This window comes from Streptopelia decaocto (assembly GCF_964273445.1).
Source record: "Streptopelia decaocto genome assembly, chromosome: 6".
Lineage (NCBI taxonomy): Eukaryota > Metazoa > Chordata > Aves > Columbiformes > Columbidae > Streptopelia > Streptopelia decaocto.
In genome coordinates this window covers 63,182,152-63,202,233 of record NC_138660.1, presented here as the reverse complement: position 1 = coordinate 63,202,233, position 20,082 = coordinate 63,182,152, and the positions used below count along the sequence as shown (strand labels likewise).

General features: G+C 36.2%; 1 protein-coding gene across 1 annotated transcript in view; it reads left to right on the top strand.

Moving 5' to 3' along the window:
• LRP1B (LDL receptor related protein 1B) overlaps positions 1-20,082 on the top strand; it is a 683,918-nt gene that overhangs the window by 434,256 nt on the left and 229,580 nt on the right. Inside the window, exons 15-21 of the mRNA XM_082055474.1 lie at positions 5,553-5,675; positions 7,255-7,395; positions 9,243-9,368; positions 10,295-10,411; positions 14,250-14,330; positions 15,627-15,794; positions 17,592-17,778. Coding sequence (XP_081911600.1) covers positions 5,553-5,675; positions 7,255-7,395; positions 9,243-9,368; positions 10,295-10,411; positions 14,250-14,330; positions 15,627-15,794; positions 17,592-17,778 — 943 coding nt within the window. The remainder of the gene's footprint in view (positions 1-5,552; positions 5,676-7,254; positions 7,396-9,242; positions 9,369-10,294; positions 10,412-14,249; positions 14,331-15,626; positions 15,795-17,591; positions 17,779-20,082) is intronic.

The window sequence follows — 20,082 nt, the reverse complement described above, 5'->3', positions numbered from 1 at the left end:
GTCGTCTCTTTCCTGCTGAATAATATTTTTATATGTCCATCTTGGCTTTCTTAGGGAAAGCCTTTGAGATTAATACTTGATTATGGAGTGCTGAGGTCCAGACAGCCAACTTATAATTGCTTTCATGAGTATGGAGGCAATGCTGGAAGTTTCTGCTTTCTCATGTTTTAACATCTAAATTTTCAATACTTGAACCAAGCTGTAATATGAATATGTGGAGGTCATTGTAATAGCGCGTCTCTTATTGCAGCTGATTTTCAGGTACTCTCTCATACTTCCCACATAATGTAAAAACAGTGTGTTTAGAGTTAGTTGTTGTGGTTTGGGTTTTTTTAGGCCAAAAATCTGTCCCCAAATCTACCCTCAAGTTCGTCCAATTTCAGAATACTTCGAGCTGGGTCTGCTAAGAGAGGGATGTGGTGATGGCCTTAAACACTCCTGCTGCATTATTTGGTACTCAGAGAAGAAATTTGAATGCAAATGCTATTAGGTTCCAAGTAAATTAACAGCAGAGGCATAAAACTAAAATATTACCTTTTAGACATTTTTAGCTGAATGAGCTTAAATCTTGAGAAAGATAGTATGGCTCATCAATGCATTCTTTGTTTGAAATTGCAATTGGGATTTTGTAAGCTAACTGTATCCTTCAGCATCTTCACTTTTTGTCATGCTCAGTGAGGCTGATCTTGCATTGTCCCCAAAAGAGCATAAGCATTTATTTTAAAGAAAGTGAAGCTGCTGTTTTGTTTTAGTTTTTGATGTGTTTCTTCTAAAAGAACAAGATCAAGACTGAATCACTTGGTACAGAGAAAACCAGAGTAGCTCGTTTTGTGGTATGAGTGATATTGTATAGATTATGCGCACATACCTTGGAAACATTTGTCTCTGGTATTTTGAGGTTACTGTTTCAATGCTGCTGTTATTGTTCATGTCTACACAAGCAGAAACCATGTCAATTCATGTTGGCATAGTTGAGTTAGGACTGGCACTTTTTAGGAGGTCTTTTACAGGATACTTGTCTGTGCCAGTCCTGCTTGGTTTAGTACTATGGGTAGTGACATTAAGCTTCTTTGGGTATCTCCCTAATAAGAGGTGATTTTCGCTGTCTTTGTATCCCACGGGGCATGATATTTTTGTGGAAGTATTTTTTTTCTTACTTTCAGATATTAGAATTCATCTTTCTTAGGTTAATCTTTGAGTCTCTATGTACCAGGAATACCTTAAAAATGGGGAGGTGATGGGAAACATGGTAATGATAGGAGTTGGATCTTTAGTTGGCATATGAACCTGCCGATGCCTGCAGGTGTTTCCACTGCTATGTAAGGGAAGATTGCTATTCATGTGGAAGTAATTCTTGTGTAAGTCCATTGGCAGCAGTTAAAAATCACCTCGTTTGAAATAAGTTGATATTTTAACCCCTCAGATTGTTCTAGAATAATTATTGAGGGGGCAGATTATTGAAACTAATTGTTGTAGGTACACTTATTGAGAATAAAATTATATCCACAGCCTCGGCATGTAAGGCAGCTTCTCATCATGCAAGGAATCTGCTCTGCAGGGTTTCCCCCACCCAACCTGGCCTGCATTCTTGGATTTTAGTGCATGGGGGCAGCTCGGTGTGCTGGCACCGAGGAGAGGCTAGAGCAGCATGGAAATACCATGGCCAGGCTCTGTGTATGAGGCAGGTACAGAACTAGATGGTACTGTGCACAAGGCTGCTGTCAAATAAGAGAGAAATACTCCATTCCATCCAAAATGCTGGTTGTTGAGCTAGCAGTTGCGGCAAAATTTGTCCTGCGGATGAACTTTGCTCATTATAATCTCATTATATTACCAAAACACACCTCCATCCCAAAAGTTACCCGCCTCCGTGCGCCCTTGATCATACTCTCTGAACTCTTTTAAGTCTATACCTTTAAAACCAAGCAAGAGGATTTTACACCAATCAATAAGAATGGTATGGTATAACTAGAGTCACTCAAGATCCATCTAAACATAGAAGATAGTATGAAATACCCTAAGAATAGGGGAACGTTAGGGAAGACACCATCACTGAGAAATTGAGGAAACAGCATTGCAGACTTCTGGGATCAGTCAATGGGCTGAGCCCATCTTCTCTCCCAAAAGGACGCTTTTGGGTAAGATTTGCACACTTGGTTATACCAATTGTTCCCCCAGGAAACATAGACGTCAAGCTTGTATTTGTAATCGCATTAGAAGCACTACATAGTCGTCTTAGAATATGTATATTTGGTAACAAAGTGTCAAGTAAAATGTATTTTTACAACTAAAGTGTGTTTTTGCAGGCAGCGTATTTTATCAATGGCAAGCTAAAGAACTTGCACCTGTTGTTTTAGTAAACCTCATTATTTGTGAATCTAGTAGCAAGAATTTCTCATTGGATGCACTCAGACATATATTATACTATTTGTGAATCTGTGCAAGCACATAAATTCAATGACCACGACCTGACCATGCACTATTAGCAGATCCATGGTTGTGTGAGTTCAACGTAATGCCAGACTGGCTGTTGAGCATGATCAGACTTAGAGTCCCGACTTGAGGTCGTTGGGGTGTAATTGTCATTGGGCATCATTCAGAAGCCACGCTCAGCCACCCCTGGCCCCCAGCAATATACTGAGGACAAGCTGGAGCACAGGAGGGGGTAGTTTCTGCCAAATTAAACCTTCTAATGCAAGGATTGTAAAGAAGAGCTGCTCAAGCCCCAGGCTACTACTCTTCATATGTGTAGGATGATCCTAGAAGGAGGCTTACGCAGCTTTAGCAGGACTTGAGGTCAGGTTTCTGGGTATTTACAAACATAAATGAATACACATGAAAACATGCGTGTAACCTACATGGCTAAGCAGCAATAAATACTTAGAGTATATTTTAAATTACAAGATTAAAGCAGTGTATATGGTTGCCTTATTTTGGTGGTGGTGTGTTTGTTTTGGTTTGTTTTTTTTTCTGAGAATGATGACAGATGCGGATACATTGTTGTTTTAGCTCTGGCCTAATTTTTTGAGCAAATTAAAAAGGAATCAGCCTAATATAATCATTTGCAAGCGGCAGGGCAGCAGCTGTTTTAAAAATTGGCAAAATATGAAAAATGTGATTGTATCTTTGCAAGTAGTTTTAGAATAATGGTAATATTTTAAGAGCCCCCATATAAAATAGCTGTTATGAACAGCAGTCGAGGAAATTTAATTTCATAAATGCTTGGTAGCTAAATGAGTTCCGCAGCTTACTCAATAAAAAGACTTAACCTGTTTGTTGTACTGCATTTCAGGGACATTTTAGCCTTGGAGTCTCTTCAGCAAGACTGATGGGACTGAAGGTTTCATTGCACCTTCAGGTTGAAGGCTCCCTTAAAGCGTACTTTATAAACCTTTTTATCTGGAACCTTGTTGCCTTAACTCTGGGTACTTGTATTTTCCTTGTCGTCATCCTCTCACTTACTTAGCAAGTAACCTACTGTGCTGTTGTTTGTCATCCCAATTATGAGGTTAGGTAACTTTATGAGTTAACTTTTCATCTTCAAGATGGACCAGTTGACTTTGATCTAGTATTTTAATTTTGATTTTATTTATTTTAAGCTTGCACCGGGCTTCAGAATCGTTGCAGGGTTTCAAAGTGTTTTCTATAGTTGTCTTAAATAGTCTTTTATTTGAAAGCCTGATTATTTTATTAGTGATCTGACAAACTCACATATATTCTTTAATTAAATCACTGCAAATTTCCTTGACCTTGTGGTCTATAATTTTGGATTCACTTTTTAAGATTATATTTTGGTTTGTTTGTTTTGGCAGTTTCTGGTGTCTTCTCGAATGTCTTCTGTGTTACTGACATTCTTTCATTTGTATAGTGGGTAGCCCTGTAAAGATACAGCGAGTTTCAAGGCCAGTTTTTCTGAGGTAGTGTTGTACTTGAGGTTTTCCAGTATTACAGATGCAAATGCATCTCTTATTCTTTTGATGTTTCATTCATATTATTTGGGTTTTGGTGAGCAAAGATGTAAAAAAGGAGTTGATTTTTGTACAGTGTTTTAGGTCATAGTCTAAAATATGAAGTCAAGATCCAATGAAGTAGTTTAAATGTCCAGTCCAAGCTAGAGCTGCTCTATCTAAACTTGTGATCCAGCCCTCACGCTTTGTAGAGATTTCCACTTTTCCCTGTTTATACGACTCTGTTCTTGTCAGCTCCCTCACACACTGCCTATTGAAAGTACAATTACCACAGCATTCTGTATTAATTGTTTTACACAAATTCATTTGAAAGTACAGTGGGGTTTTAATGCACTGTAGACACATTTGCTTCTAAGAAATGATGTATGGTGTGTCAAAAAACAGTCTGTGAGTAGACTATTATGAAACTCTCAAGGTCTATATTGTAAGATGTATGACCTATGTCTTAAAATTTGAAAATTTTCAAAATCTTAATTTATTTGCTAGTTATCTGATGTTCATTTGATAATTTCAAAATGTTTCCTCACTAATGCAGGTATGACTCTGACAGGACAGTTTAATATATATGTTTGCAGCTACTTCTGTGGGAACTTAATATTATATTTTCTATGAAAGAGATGTAGTAGTGCTTTGAGGAGAGGGAATTGTGTGGAGCCTGTTTTAAGCCAGGAACATGATGGATATTTTGTACACCTAAAAAGGAGCAGCAGAGGAAAGAACACCTGCTTTTTACTAGGACAGGAAGATGAAAAATGGAGTTTTAATCTAAACTTTCAGCAGACATTAAGTTTGATAGCTTGCCTGATGGTAGTCAGTTACCACCAACACCTGAAATTAAGAGAGTTTTGATCATGAGAAGTTAGATGTCCTCAGCAGGGCATATCTACACAATTGGGTCGTGACCAAAGTAACATGAACAGAAATGGTAAAATTTGCTTCAGTTGGCTTTTAAGGCTGCTCGCCTAAGGAATGAGGTAGTGAGGGTGCAGCAGCCCTTGGGAGGAGGTTTAAAACTCCTGACAGCTGTCGGTATCTTCAGTGAACAGCGTGCGGCTTCTGGGAGGAAACTGTAACAGAAAAGAAGGCAGAGGAACGGCAGATGTGTTCAGAAAAGAGTAGTGGAATATCTGCCTTGTAATCTATCTGCCACAGATCTCATTGTACTTCTAATTTGTTTCCTTTCTCTTCTTACTTAGTCTGTGTTTGTTTTAACAAACGCAGACGCCGATATACTTTGGAACTTTCCTTTATATATGGTTTAATTTCTTAAAACTACTGCATGCACATAGCTGAGTCCTATTAAATATTTTGTGGTATTTGTTTCCTTCATAAAAAAGAGAGAGACAAAGTTGGGAGGTGATGGTGTAGTTGTTGTTTTTTATTCTTACAGGTTATTACAACCTATAACAAAAATTGTTTACGTATTATAACCAGTAGTGACCAAAGTATAAGAATAACGTGTCCCTAAAATGAGAGGAAATTCATCACAAAAAATTCTTCATGTGCTTACATTCTAAATATAATGTTCTAGTTGTAGCATGGCTGTTAGTTTTAAAGTTGCTTTTTTTTTTTTTATTTTCACAGGTGATAATGCGTGTCGTGTTAATAACGGAGGCTGCAGCACTCTTTGTTTAGCCATTCCTGGAGGCAGAGTTTGTGCCTGTGCTGATAATCAGCTTTTGGAGGAAAACAGTACAACCTGCATGAGTAAGATCTTTCTTAAAGAATATCTGAGTTGGTGCTACTGTTAAGGGATCAAGTCACATCTGAAAATAAAACAAGATAGTGTGGTTTCCTAGAGGCTTTTTGTAGTTCTATAAGACAAATAAATATTCCTTGAATAAAGATTGTAATGAAATACAGTTTATTAAACATGATAAAGGTTTTCAAAAAAGACAAAATACTAAGTACACAATATTTGAGGATAAAATGCATTGGGAAAGATTTCAGAATGTCCAATATGATAAAGCACTTAAATATTTCACTAACCTCTTTTAAAGAATATCAGAAATATCAGAAGTTAATCTATAAAGTTATTATATTAGATCTATTAGAAACTGGTTGCAGATTTTTGTATGAACTAATTACCTTAAATTGAAATCTGGCATAGAAAATGTCAAGCAGATATAATTATATATAATAATAGGTCATGACAGACTTTTTCTGCTGCCTTTCTTTTCATCTCTTCCTTTGATATCTTCATGGAAACATCAATGAAACAAATAGTGTTAATAATAAATTGTGGAATTTTCAATTAAAAATTATAACTCATCAGATAATACAGGTATTTTTTATGTTTAGACCTGATATTTGCAACTTACTCAAAATTCTCTTTTAATTTTTTTAATCTCATTAATCTATTTCTTGCCATGTCGTGTGTTAAACTTTACATAGGTCTCCAACAATAACCCTTGTAGAGATGAGTAACACAAAAGGATTATTTAGGAACGTAATGAACATTTTTGAGCGTGCAGTTACCTTGAATTTGACCCGAACGCATGGCTGGCAAAGCCATCACTGTTGCTAAAGAAAACTAGTTTTCTTTTTAGCAGAAAATACTGGAAGGTGGGCTTCTCCCTGGTAAGATGGAATGTAAGCGTTAGGAAGAGAGGTCAGACACTTTCAGAGCTGAACGAAGCAGATTTCCTGCTTTTTTCCCCCAACATATTTCGTTGCCCGGCTTTTCCAAGGACTTTGGTGATCCTCAGAGGGTCACGGAGTGATGTGTGGTGCTGACACATTCAGCATTCTGAACCTTATGTTGGGAAATGTATCTTTCTGGATTTATCAATAACCTTGTAGCTTGCTACGTAATTCTACCTCAGCAGAATTTTATCCTTTCTTCTTTGCCAAGTCTGTACCAGTGCATAATGCAGGTGTTTGAGTTGTTGCTTGGATACAAGAATCAGCTTTTCAGTAATCATTTTCCAGCCCTTTAATGTGCACCAGAATTTGGTCTGTGCCTGTAAGAATATTTTCTTTTCACTGTTCATGAGGCACAGCAATATTTTAAACTGATATTTTTACACCATCATCTAAGCACCAATTTACAAACCAGTTTGAGTGCCATTCTGTTCTGAATTCTTTCACTTATTAAAAATATGTTACCTCAACCATATGCATGCTACTACAGGCTTCAGGTGGAATCAGCTCCGATAAGCAAAGTTTACTAAAAATGTTCTGAAGAGTGACAAAAAGGCTTCATATCTATTTATGTAGAGTTAGGATTGTGTTCTGTATGTATCAAGCTGATAAAATAGATGCGCTGCTTTGAAATATTTCCTAGTTAAACATGGAGAGGTGCTCCCACAGTTGTGCAAAGCTGAACAGTTTCAGTGTAACAACAAGCGCTGTATCCAGGATCGCTGGCGCTGTGATGGGGACGATGACTGTCTGGACGGCAGCGATGAGCACTCTGAAATTTGCTGTATGTATGCTCTTACATTTTAACCCACAACTCATACTTTATTTTTAAAATTGGAATCAAAATTATGTAAGCCTGAGGGGAGCTGGTGGGAGGGGATGGAGAACAGGGACCCAGGTTCTTCTTAGAAGAAGAACCTGCCCACTAGCAGGACACGAGGTAATGGACACAAACTGGAAAGCGTGAAATTTTATCTGAACACAAGAAAACACTTTTCCTTTTTTCCTTTTCTCCCCTCTTTCTTTTCTCCCCTCTTTCTTTTCTCCCCTCTTTCTTTTCTCCCCTCTTTCTTTTCTCTTTTTTTTCTGTGAGCATAGTCAAACACTGGAGTAGATTGTCCAGAGAGGCTATGGCAGAGTTGGCTTGATTCTCATTGAAATTAGTGTAATATAGACCAATTCATTGATAAAAGCTTGTAATTCTCAGAGGATTTATACAGATACAAAGGAAATTATGGTCTGGTCCTGAATCTGTATGTGATAAACAGTTTAGGTGACCAGTGTAACATTAATCTTTTTAGCAGTCACTGTTGTAACTTCAATAGTTCTTTTTTAGCTAGTCTGAAATATTTGCAATTACAAACAGAATATGTTAGTAAATACATATGAGCAAATGCTTTACTGCCGTTTAAAACAGTATCTATGTCTTCAATTATTTATTTTATTATGTTGATGATAACAGTTTTTCTTCTCCAGTCACATTGCAAACCAGGTTGTTTCATAAGTATTATGAGACTTGGAATAGCTTTCTAATCAGATCATTAATTAATCTTTACTTCCAATGTTCTTGCGCCCTCCACACAAACCACTCATGAAGGGTTCATGTACTATTGATATCACACTCGCTCTATGTTGTTTTCAATAGAAGAATAGGTAGAAAGGTCAAAGATAAAAGCTACTGAAATGTCAAGGATAAGCCTGCAAGACATCCTTTCATTTTAAATACCATTTGTTTCCAGATATATGTTAAACTTTAAAAAAGAGACCGTGGATGGCTGAGGAGGTGGAAAACAGCTTGAGATTATTTTTAACCAAGCATTTGAAACTGTGTATAGTTTCCTGCTGTTGTATAGATAGAGTAGCAAAATCAGCTAATAATAGATCATGTTATTATCGTAAAAGTAGCAGAACACATATACTTAACTACAGCTCTAAGAGCAAGCCAATAGGATTTACATCTTTTCTGTGCATTCAGTCTTCATTCTTTCCATGAGACTTGGAAGCCAGCAAAACCACATTTGTGAGATACCTTGTTTGCTCTTGAATACCAGTTCTTTTTGTCAGTTTTACAGTGTTGCATATTTCACTTTTTGACACCTAAAATTTCATGGTAAGTAAACAACAGATCTATATGTGGCCACCAACAATAATGTGCATCATTTTAGAAGCATTTTATAACGTGCCCAAATCCCTGCTCACTGTCTATAATATTTTGGATATGCACTTAGCAGCTTGCATCTGTTCCCTGTGGTGTTTTCTTTTGTTTATGTGCACTTCAGTTTTTAAACCTCATCACGTTGATAGAATGGGATCGAGGACATTTTTCTTCAAGGAAATAGCAACATTGTAAAATGCTGCTACCTTTTATCACTTAGTTACAGAAGAGGATCTCATTGACACTAGTATAATAGGAGAATTTATGTATTGTTTAATTTATGATTGAAGTACAGCAATATTTAAAAATGGAGTTGTTTGCTGAGCAGTTTTTATATTGTGTTGATTATATACACAGGATAACCATGCTAACCGCATCATCAGGAAATACCATTTAATGTATTATTTTCAGCTGTTTTTCTCATATTATATTCTTAAGAAAAAATACTTGGTTTGTTTTTGGTTTTTTCTCTTCAGTCAACCACAGTTGTCCTGATGATCAGTTTAAGTGCCAAAACAATCGGTGCATTCCCAAGAGGTGGCTTTGTGATGGAGCTAATGATTGTGGTAATAATGAAGATGAATCAAATAAAACCTGTGCAGGTAAAAGTTTTACTTGGTTGTGCATACAATTCTCTAACTCACGTTCCATCAAAAGTTCAAGGCTGCTCAGAACTGAATCACTCTGCTACTAGTAATCTGATTATTGACACTTCAAAAATTAATTCAAATTTTGATGCCACTAAGGCTGGAATACAAATTATGTTTTACTTAATCCTTATGCTTGGCTGTGCTTTCCAAAGCAATCCAGTGCTTAATCTATCCATATGGGTTGACTGTCAGAGCACTGCTTAGGTACAAACTTCTCCCTGCTAAATCTTTTTTGGCAGTTTGAATTTTGTTTGTGCTGTGATGAGTGCCAAGTCACTAGTAAATTTTATTTTATGCTGATAAAAGCATAATTATTTATTCAGTTTCCCCTTGCTGCCTTGAAATTGTTTTCACTTGTAAGTTATTAACTGTATAGTGGAATTTTAAGGAAATATCACGATGAAGGTTCTTTACTGATTCCACTGCTGTAAATCATGGAGTTCCATATCTGTCCTTTGCTTCTATAGAAATGATGTTTAGTGCTTGTCAGTAGAGTACACTAAACAAGCGTTTAGTGATTAGACATTTTAATGCTCTGCTTTTTCTTTACTTCAACTCTAGCACTAATGGTATTTTATTAAACATTAATGCTCTTCCAACTACCTGGTTTTGTATAATCACATATAAAGTTCCACGTTCTCATATGTTGAAGAAACCACTAAGAATTCTATGTAACAGAGGTACAACACAGTCCTACAGATGATCTCAGTTTTCTCTGAAATCACAGGAGTTGGAGGGTGTTTAGTCAGATCAAGTAAAATGTGCAGCAGGCGAGGACATGGCCCCCAAACTTGTGACATCTGCATGTAGACACGCACCAAAAGACCTACAGATTCAGTCCATTTCCCTGGCATTTTTGGAGTGTTTTGTCTTGACAGCAAGAACGTGTCAGGCTGACCAATTTTCTTGTGGGAATGGGCGCTGTATTCCGACATCATGGCTGTGCGACAGGGAGGATGACTGCGGAGACGCAACCGATGAAATGACATCCTGTGGTAAGTGTATTTTATTTGGGAAAAGAAGTAAAATTGTTTTATAAAAAGGTAAACATGTCAGGATCTCTTTTCTTGTGAGCCGATGGATAGAAAAAGTATGAGGGCCCTTTTTGTTTTTATGTGAACTGATAACAGTTTCTGAAATGGCAAATGTAATTTATTTGATTAAGAGTTAAACCCAAAGCCTGCGTTCTCTATTAATGAGTTTTAACTACAATACGAACTATGCAGAACAATTAAGTTAACACTTTTCTAATTCACACCCCGTTATCAAACACTGTCAACCCCCAAAATTGTTTTTCATCTTGGACGCTTACCTCTTCACATGGGCCCCCTCAGCTTATTCCAGATGTTAATGAAATCAGATGGTTTCAAGTCTGAACTGAAGGTGTTGTATTTTGCAGAAAAAAATTGTCTTTCTTGGGCATGTGATGAATACCAGCAGCTGTGCTGACTGGTGCTTTACGGGGGGATTGCAGAGCCAGGTGCACTCTCTCTAATCAACTAATCAACAATTAAGGTTTTGCTGAGTTCACCTGTTGGGCAGGTCACAGGGAACTGCCGGGAGTCTGAGAGCAACAGGGTCAGTGAGCTGCCTGCAGGTTATTGTCAGGGCATTTCTTGTTCACAAGGTAATATTTGTGATATTTGACTTACTAATATGAATTGGTAAGTGTGTCACAATATAATAGGATATGTTTCTGAAATGATTTTTCAAGAAAGAATGCTGACTGATGATTTTATTAGTATCAACTGTGTAAACATGAAGTGAGAGGTTGTGCACAAAGAAATTAAAATGTCAAGTGTACTTTTTAAGATACTTAGTAGTTAGACTGTATTCTTCTCAGATATAGCTGATATTCTAACTTGATTCACTGTTACAAAAATATACAGCTGCTTAAACCAAGTCAGACTATGTAAGTGTAGTTGGTAAAACATTGCTTTTTCTTTTTTGAAGCTTTTTACTGCTGTAAACCTTTTCAGTAGAGTTATTGGAGTTCTATTACTGAGAACAGTGGGGTTTTTTTTCTGCAAAATCTCAATACCTCCATATGAGAGTCTCAACATCTCCTTCTTCCATAACTGCATTCAAGATTTTTTCAGAATTTTTTAGAATTTTTTCATGTAAATAGTTGTTATGTTTCCTAGAATAATCACCTGCTTTCTCTTGCCTTATTTCTTACTACTTCCTTCCTTTTTTTCTTTTAATAGTGTTATAAAGCAGAAAAAAAGAAACCTAATTTTATATTGACAGTAATTGATATCTGAGCAGTTAGTTCAAAATAGATGACACTTGATAAAGTAAAAATAAAATCATTGTGAGTAAAAGTAAGAGTATTAGTAAGGTAGACTTCTAATTGTCATGTTTCAAGTCAAGTAAGTTCTGTTGTGCACAGAGATAGAACAGGTGATCCCTGTTTATCTGATTAGCTGCACCTTGTGTTCTCAGACACTTCAATGAGACACAGATGTTACTGTCATCTTTGTAATTTCTTCCCATGTGTTTTGTATGGTTCCCTGTCAGCTGATCTGAAATATTTATTCAGATAATTTAATCAGTATTTATCTCACCTGCTGTTTTTCAGTTTGGCCAAACTTTACATATGTGCAGCGTTTTTAGAATCTTGTTTCTTTATCCTCAAGCACTATAATTGTACAGATGTGTCAAGTATTTAATTTTTAATTCTGCCTTATAATTTGATGTCTAATGGTCATGCTAATGGCATTTATTTACCTATGCAATTTACTGGTAGATTTTTGTTTTCTATGAAACAGTTTTAAAGTGCTCTCATATTCACAAGATTTTATATTAAAAGTAAAATCATGGTTTGTTTTTTGTTACTATCCAATATTGCTGATTGTTAACTGTACCAGTCTTCAGCAATGAATAACTTTTGGCTCCTATTGATTGAAGAACTTAAACATAGCTATATAGGCATATAGCTGGGGTGAGCAGAACTGGAAGGTTGACGCCAGTATCATAATGAATACGCTTTTTCTTAAGATGCGTACCACCAGATTACCGGATTTCCTAAGAAGCATGGCATTCCTGAAGAAAATTCGAAGAGACCCTCCTTATTTTTCCACTGGTTTTCTAAAGGAAACAAGACTTGTCAGTTTTTGTGTCCATCTGTTTATAAATTTATTTTCATACCATTTGCACTCAATAAGAGAGGAATGAAAGAAGTATCAAAGACCTGGAGGATAATCACAGTCCAATTTGCTTTTCTCTATATAGATCTTGGGTAGAGAGATGAACATAAAGAAAATGAGGTCATGAAGGCATTCATATGTGGAAAGGGGGGAAATACATTTAATATATGAGTTAAATTTGTGGAAAAAATATTGAACAGCTAAAAAGCAAAATTAAAAATTGCTTTCTACTTTGCTTGAAGCATGTAAGGTAAATATTGTACCTAGGTACCATCATAGTTGCACATCTCCATTATTTGTCTTGGAACAGTTTCTTGTTGTCACTGTAATGTTTCCCCCCCGCAAGGAAAACAGCTTTGCTTTATTTATTTATTTCTTTATTAAACCCACCTTTCTAGGAGTAATTGACTAAGTGGTTTATCAGTGTTATCTTCTTCCCACCCTTTCTTTGTTGAAGCCAAATAATCACTTCAGTCTTATGATGTTCTTGGTTAACTTTTCCATACTAATTGCATTGCCATTTGTGAAGTTTAGCATTGTCATATCAGTTGTAACGACACTAGAACAACCCAATGTATTAGTAGCTAGAGTAATGTAATGAGAATGCACTTGGAGATTTCTTCAGCTCTTGGGCAACTTTGCCGCTGACAGGACAATGCACCATTTTGGACGTTTCTTTCTGTTGCATTTAGGACGTACTATGGAGGAACTTCCCACCAGAAAGTGGACAAAGTGACCTTCAAATAGCAGTTCAGGCAGATTGGTCACGTTGTCATCTTTGGTTTGCATTAGGTTTCAGTTACTGAGAAGTGCCATCTTCTCTCGAGGGTCTGGATGGAGAATTTAGGTTCCTCTGTATTTGTTTTGAATCAAGTTAGGTTTTCAGATTGTTTCCTATGAATTGCCAGGTATTGTAAAATAGATCTTGTATTTTCCAAACCGAATGGGTCAAAGCGCTGTTTAACATGTCAATGGTATGAATGCACGTAGTTGGGTTCAGAAGAAAAATAAGTGTGAAAAAATTCAAGTTGCTCTTTGCAGAAGCATATTAGAAAATTCTAGAAGCAAATCTCTGTCTGTACTCTAGATGAGTCTCTATAAATGATATTGCCTCCGTTTTCTACTACTTTTACTGGAATGCTTGGGGAAATTATTGTAAATACATTTTAATTTTGGATTTTATTATGTCAGTGAACAGTAACTTTATTTGTTGACTGGTCTTTTGCTTGGTACTTAACCATCTCATTTTATAGTCTTCCATTTCTTGTCTTTTACTGGCAGTGCTTTTGCAATGCAACAACCCTTTTATATCAATAAATACACAGAATAAAACAGTTTGTGTCAGTCATCAAGCTATAATTAGTCATAAATATTAGCATGCTTGGTGGCAAAGACAGCCCTGGTCCAATGGGAATATGGGACCATGTTATATGACACAGAATAATGCATTTCACTGGTCCATGTTGAGGAGTGACAGGGTTTGGTCCAGCATTTACAGTTAAAAGCCTCGTTATCCTCTGTTTTTGGTGTTTCACCTTTTTTTCCTCTCCAGATTAAGTACCTGTCAGGTGCAAATATCTGATACAATACATTTATGGAATTTATGCATACAGGAAGGTGGAAGAATATTACAAAAGAGGATATACCTGAAATATTTTTTATTTCTTTTTGAACACTTTCACAGAATTCCCAACGTGTGAGCCACTGACTCAATTTATATGCAGAAATGGAAGATGCATTAGCAGCAAATGGCTCTGTGATTCAGGCAAGTATCGAGTGTTCTATATCTGAAATGAATATGGTAGGTAATACATAAATATCGCTTTGATATTCACTCTTTTGAGACTGATTTTGCCAGTTTGGCTTGTAAATGGTCAGAGGATAAATCTAGTACTTTTAAATTACTGACCTGACCTGGAAAGCAGCAATATTGAACCTTCATATAACAAATAATGCAGTGGATATTGTAATAGTTACAAAGAGTATATTCAGTAGAATGAAGTGTGATGTCAACATTCATTATTAAAAAAAAAAAGAGCTAAGCTGTTGCTTATGAAAGTATTTTCTGCTTTTAGAAAACCAAATAGTTCCAGTGACCAAAATATCTAAATTTTTGTTGCTTGTGGGTAAGTTCATTTTAATATATAGCAACGTTTAACAGGGAAGACTAGGAAGACTTTACAGTGTAGTTATTTATTTTGTCTGAAAGAGCAAATATTTGAATGACAACTGTTGAAATGAATCTTCTCTCAGAACTTGGGGTGGGGGAGCATTGTCATCCTGTCCTATTGCCATTGGGTTGGTTCTTCATCCTCCATAGCATTGTATATTACTACAGCTGGCAGGAATTCATAGCTGTAAATGGACAGATTCGCCAAATTTTCACAGTGTGCTTACTGAAATTCTGTGCAAATACACCCTTTAGTGCTTACCTGATATATTTATCATTTCCCTCCCTTGGCAATCATTTTATGGGAATTGCCTTAAGATCACTGTAATGACTACAACATCAAATTAATGAGAAAAATCATTCCACCCTTGTTTATGTGCTGTTGTCTTTCTTCACCTTGCAATGTTGCAAGTACATGGAAGAGCATTGGTAATACTATTGAGAAGAAATTTTACCATCAGATTTTCGTTTGTGTTTTTTTTTTTAAACTCTTTGTGAGTGTGCTTAACTGTATAACTTAACAAATCGCTTGGAATAAAGTAAAACTGCTGTGTTTGAAAGCCTGTGTAGTTACACACAACTAAAGAAAGGAAGAAAATCTGCAGCCTTCTCATGCTTGCTGGTGTTTGGAGGAGCTGTGAGTAAGTGTAAGGGGTTAGACTCTCCAAAATGACGGAGAGTCAAATGCTGTTGGTAAATTAGATTTAAGGAGTTGCTCACATTAGAAATAATTTTGTCATATGCCTGTGGGCAGTAAACATACTGTTTTATTTGCTGCATGTCATTTTTTTCTTGACTTTTTGGAAATAGATTTTTTTTTTCTCATCACATCTCTTATTCACGTTTTTTTTATCTTCTAATGATAATAACAAAATAAATTAATATTTGCAGATGACGACTGTGGTGATGGAAGTGATGAACTAGGCTGTGTTCACTCGTGTTCTTCTGATCAGTTCAGATGTTACAATGGCAGATGTATCCCAAGTCATTGGGCGTGCGATGGTGACAATGACTGTGGAGATTTCAGTGACGAAACCAAAACAAACTGCAGCAAAGAAGGTTAGTTTGTTTTATTTTTTTCTTCCCACATTGTAATGCTGATAAACACAGGGAATACTTCATGATAAACACAGAGGACCTGTCTTCAGTCAGTGGAAAAAGAGAAAATGCTTTTAACCTTGGTACAGCTTGGAATGGAAAATATGTCAAGTGTAATATGATAATACAGAAGTGTATCACAGAAGAAGAATGCATTTAAAAGCAGAATGGGCATTACACTGAGATAAGTTTTGTGGTTTTACTTTACTGAATTATGCTAAATGTGATGTTTGTCCTTTTACAGAGATACATGCTGCCTAGATAAGAGGCAGTAAGCAGCATTCCTTAAGTTACCATCAATATTTTCTGGGTTTTTAATGCAGTAGCACTCTCATTTTTGCATGATCCAAGTTGGGTTTGTTGTTTTGATTTGTCATTTTTGTGGCTTGGGTTTTTTTGGTTGATTGGTTTTGGTTGCTTTTTTTGGGGGGGGTGGTGGTTTGCTTCCCCCCCGCCCCCCAAATAGTGTTTCTGAAGCGTAAAATGGTTTTAAGAAACTACAGTCCCATTTCAATCACATACATTGTATTTTTTGGATGGGGACTGCAAGGGAGCATGCTTGTAGCAAAGAATGAAGAATGATGAGATAAGGATGGGGTAATATTTTTCTCTCATATTTTTCTCATAGTGACTTTTCCACAACAAAGTGTAGACCATTTCATTTATTCACTTTCATGAGTTTATATTCTAAATCTAGATGCAGACCTAATACAAATGGACGAATTAGCAGAATGCGGTGCATAACTAGTGTACAGTCCTTAATTTTATATATTTACAAAAATAATAATTATTTATCAAAAGAATTGGTCTGGATCTGAACTACTCACTTTCCCCTCTGTTTACATCTTAGAGCTTAAAGTCCTGCTCTGCTTTTTTATACAATACCATGTCAAGTTGGAAATCGTGCTCTAATTATGTAATTACACATCTGCTATGTGATGCAAGAATGCAGATTACTTAGGGAAAAAGAAGGAAACTTTTAATAAAGTAAACCACATATTTATAGACAGTGCTTTAAGAATGTGTTCAAATAATGCTTTTGTGTACAAACAGTAATGTATAATTTATCTTTAACTTGTTATTGTCTTTAGTATGTTGTGAAATACTAGCAATATTCACAGTGGTAAGAGTTTGGGAAAAAGAGGGCAAGGATAAAATTGACAAGGCTATACTTAGAGAATTAAGTATGTGCTGAATAATTAAAATCACATATTTATTATGCTTTGAAGTATTCAAGATTGGTTCCATAGCTGCACTGAACTGAAGTTCATTGCCGTGGAATTCGGAAAGGCTACAACTAATCTGGCAGTGCTGTGATAGCAGGAGCCGGGCAGGTGTCAGAGCAGAGCTGTGACCTTCGTGTTTTGGGAACTCGGAGATGGACCTTGTTGGAAAAAAGAGAAGAATGAAGGAGGAGGAGGGAACGTAGCTTGAGGATGAGAGGCAGGGCTTATGAAGCACCCAGAAAACTTCATCAGCTTTGGCGTTCCTTACATCTCCAAATTTGTTCTTGCCTGAAAGCTGTGCAAAAAAAGCCTTATATTTACCTTGAGTGGTGGATGGGGGGTGAAGGAAGTGGGCAGGATAAGAGCGAACTTGTCTGAAGCTTGAGCTAGGAAGGAATAGTGAGTTTTGAGTTTTAACTTGAGGACTCTGATTTTGGCTTTGGTTGGGAAGGGGAAGTCTAAGTCATCATAGAATGGGCACAGAAAAAGCTTAGGAGACCAAGTCCTTCAATGTAATTCTTATTTTTCTAAGAAACTCCCTCTCTTGGAAGATGCAATGGGAAGGAATTCCAGTGCAGTCCTGATGGGAATTGTGTTCCTGAGTTGTGGCGCTGTGATGGAGAAAAAGACTGTGAAGATGGTAGTGATGAAAAGGGCTGTAATGGAACTATACGACTATGTGATGAAAAAACAAAGTTCTCCTGCAAGAGTACAGGTATGTGCCTGCAGATATGTTTTACTCTCATTAACTCATTGTGTGTCTGTCTGTGTGATTTGATCACATATCTACTATTTGAATATTGCTTTTAATGTTTTTTACTACCGAGGTGTTGTTACTTATCATACTCATACCAGGAAAACAATATTAACATACTTCTCCTAACCTGTTTTCTGATTTACAATATAAAATGGATGGATTTTGAGATTACTTAAAGCTGAAAATGTTCTGCATGATAGTACATCAAACCAAATATTTAAACATAGCATTTAATAATTCTTCAGAGTCCATGTATTTTCTTCTATTTTTTGTCTTTGGCCCTAGAAGTAAGTTGATTTAATTGTCTAGAAGACTTAAAAGAATTAGAAATACAGCAATGGAAATTTGAACCCCAATATTGGAAGAAAAGCACAGTCTTTGAGAATGTTTAAAATCCAGTTTGGCTAAGTATGCTTCATTAAAAAATGAATGTGACAATCTTCACATGAGGATATTTTGCAAAATAATGCTTAGGTGGAACATTTTCTTAAGGGACAGTCCTGTTAAGGAAGAAATTAATATATGTTAGCATTGTATTATTCTTTTTAAATTTGTCTTTCAAAGCCTAATGAAATATTGGGAATAAAATAACTTTTAAAAGCAAAATTCAATTGAGGATATAATAAGTAACAATATTTTTGCCAATAGGCAACTATAATTATTACAGAAAAGGAGAACCCATTCTAATGCCTGTATTATAGCTAAGCATGATAAATGTTGCAGTCTAGTTGTGTGAGCTCTGTCCAAAAGTATTTGTGAATGTGTATGGATGCAGCGAGATAATTTAATCAATTCTACAGTGTGAAGAGAGAGTTCATTTTGAATATGTGAACTACTGTAGGAAGTCTTAGAAATGCTTGGAGGTTTGCTGCTACTTGGATTTTAAACTTACAGAAATTTTAATGTCTGGGTAAATAAATATAAAATACTAAATTTTGTCAAAAAACAAACATTTCCTTTTGTGTTCTTGCAGTTTCCTTAAAGACATCTAGAACAAGTACCTGTTAAATGAAATAGCTTCGATAAGTTAAAAAAAAGATTGTTGACTTTAAATAGAATGGTCTGCTCCCTGAACTAGGCTGCTAGAAACCCTGGCACAGGAGATACGCTTAATCCTGATTCTGTCTTTTTCCTAATGCTTAAATGGGGAAAAGTTCTCTCACTACACTGCACGGACCTGTGTTTACAGTCATGCGAAAGGAAGGCAACATCTCGGTCGCTTTACAGAGTGACGGATGAAATGTGACTTCTCCACCTGTCACATAGAAATACAGCAAAAAAATATTTACCTCGAACATTTGCTAAATTCAAGGGTACATGCCTTTGATTTAGAGGAAAATGCAATCATGCTTGTTGGTTGTGTGGAAATATCACTTTAAGAGTCAGTTGTGACAGTTTCATCCTTAATTTTTTTTATTTCATTATTTTCCTTCCATCCATCCTGGAAGAAGCAAAACTGCTGTTGTGGAGGAGACATGGAACACAAAACGGGAAAAGCAAATTTTTGTTTAGTTCCATATCGGGGCACAAATGAGTAGTAAAGGTTTTATGAGAAATAGTATATCAGGTTTCAGAATAAACGTCATTTTCTCTGTAGATTACTGGAAAGAAATAATAATCTGGCTTCCACCTTTATAAGGATTGTTTGTATGAGGAGAAACTGCCTAATTCTTCCCTTACAGGTTGCGAGGTGGTGGCATCTGATTTCCTAATACAGAATATGATGGATCTGGGTAGGAACATGTGTGGAGGGGGACGTGACACAGCCAAGACGTTCTGAGCAAAATGATGTTTGGGGGGAAACAGTGATAGTGAAATGTTACTACTCACTTTTTTACTTATATCTGTTTTGGTTTATGGCTGTAAATAGGAGCTTCAGGGTCTTTCCGTATTGTAGTTTTTGTTGGCTCTGGTTAATTTGACACAATGCCACAGGCGTGAGAGTCGCGTTGTGATTGCAGCGTTTGTCAGCCTTCAGCCAAATGTGATTTTTATGCTTGGAGTAATGGTGGTCACAAGAGCCCATCATGCCCAGTCCCTTTTCTGATATGCACTTAAAACTATCCAATAAAGGGTATTCTGACTTATATAGATAGCCTTTAATTAATATACCTCTAATAGTTAAACGTTTTTTCTTAATATGACTTCTGGATATTTGCTGCAAGCTTAGTTGTCTTAATGTTTTATCTGGTGTAAAACTTTTCTGAATATTGAAAGACTTCCATCGTATGTCTCCCTTAAACACAACTTTTGTTGAATAAACAAA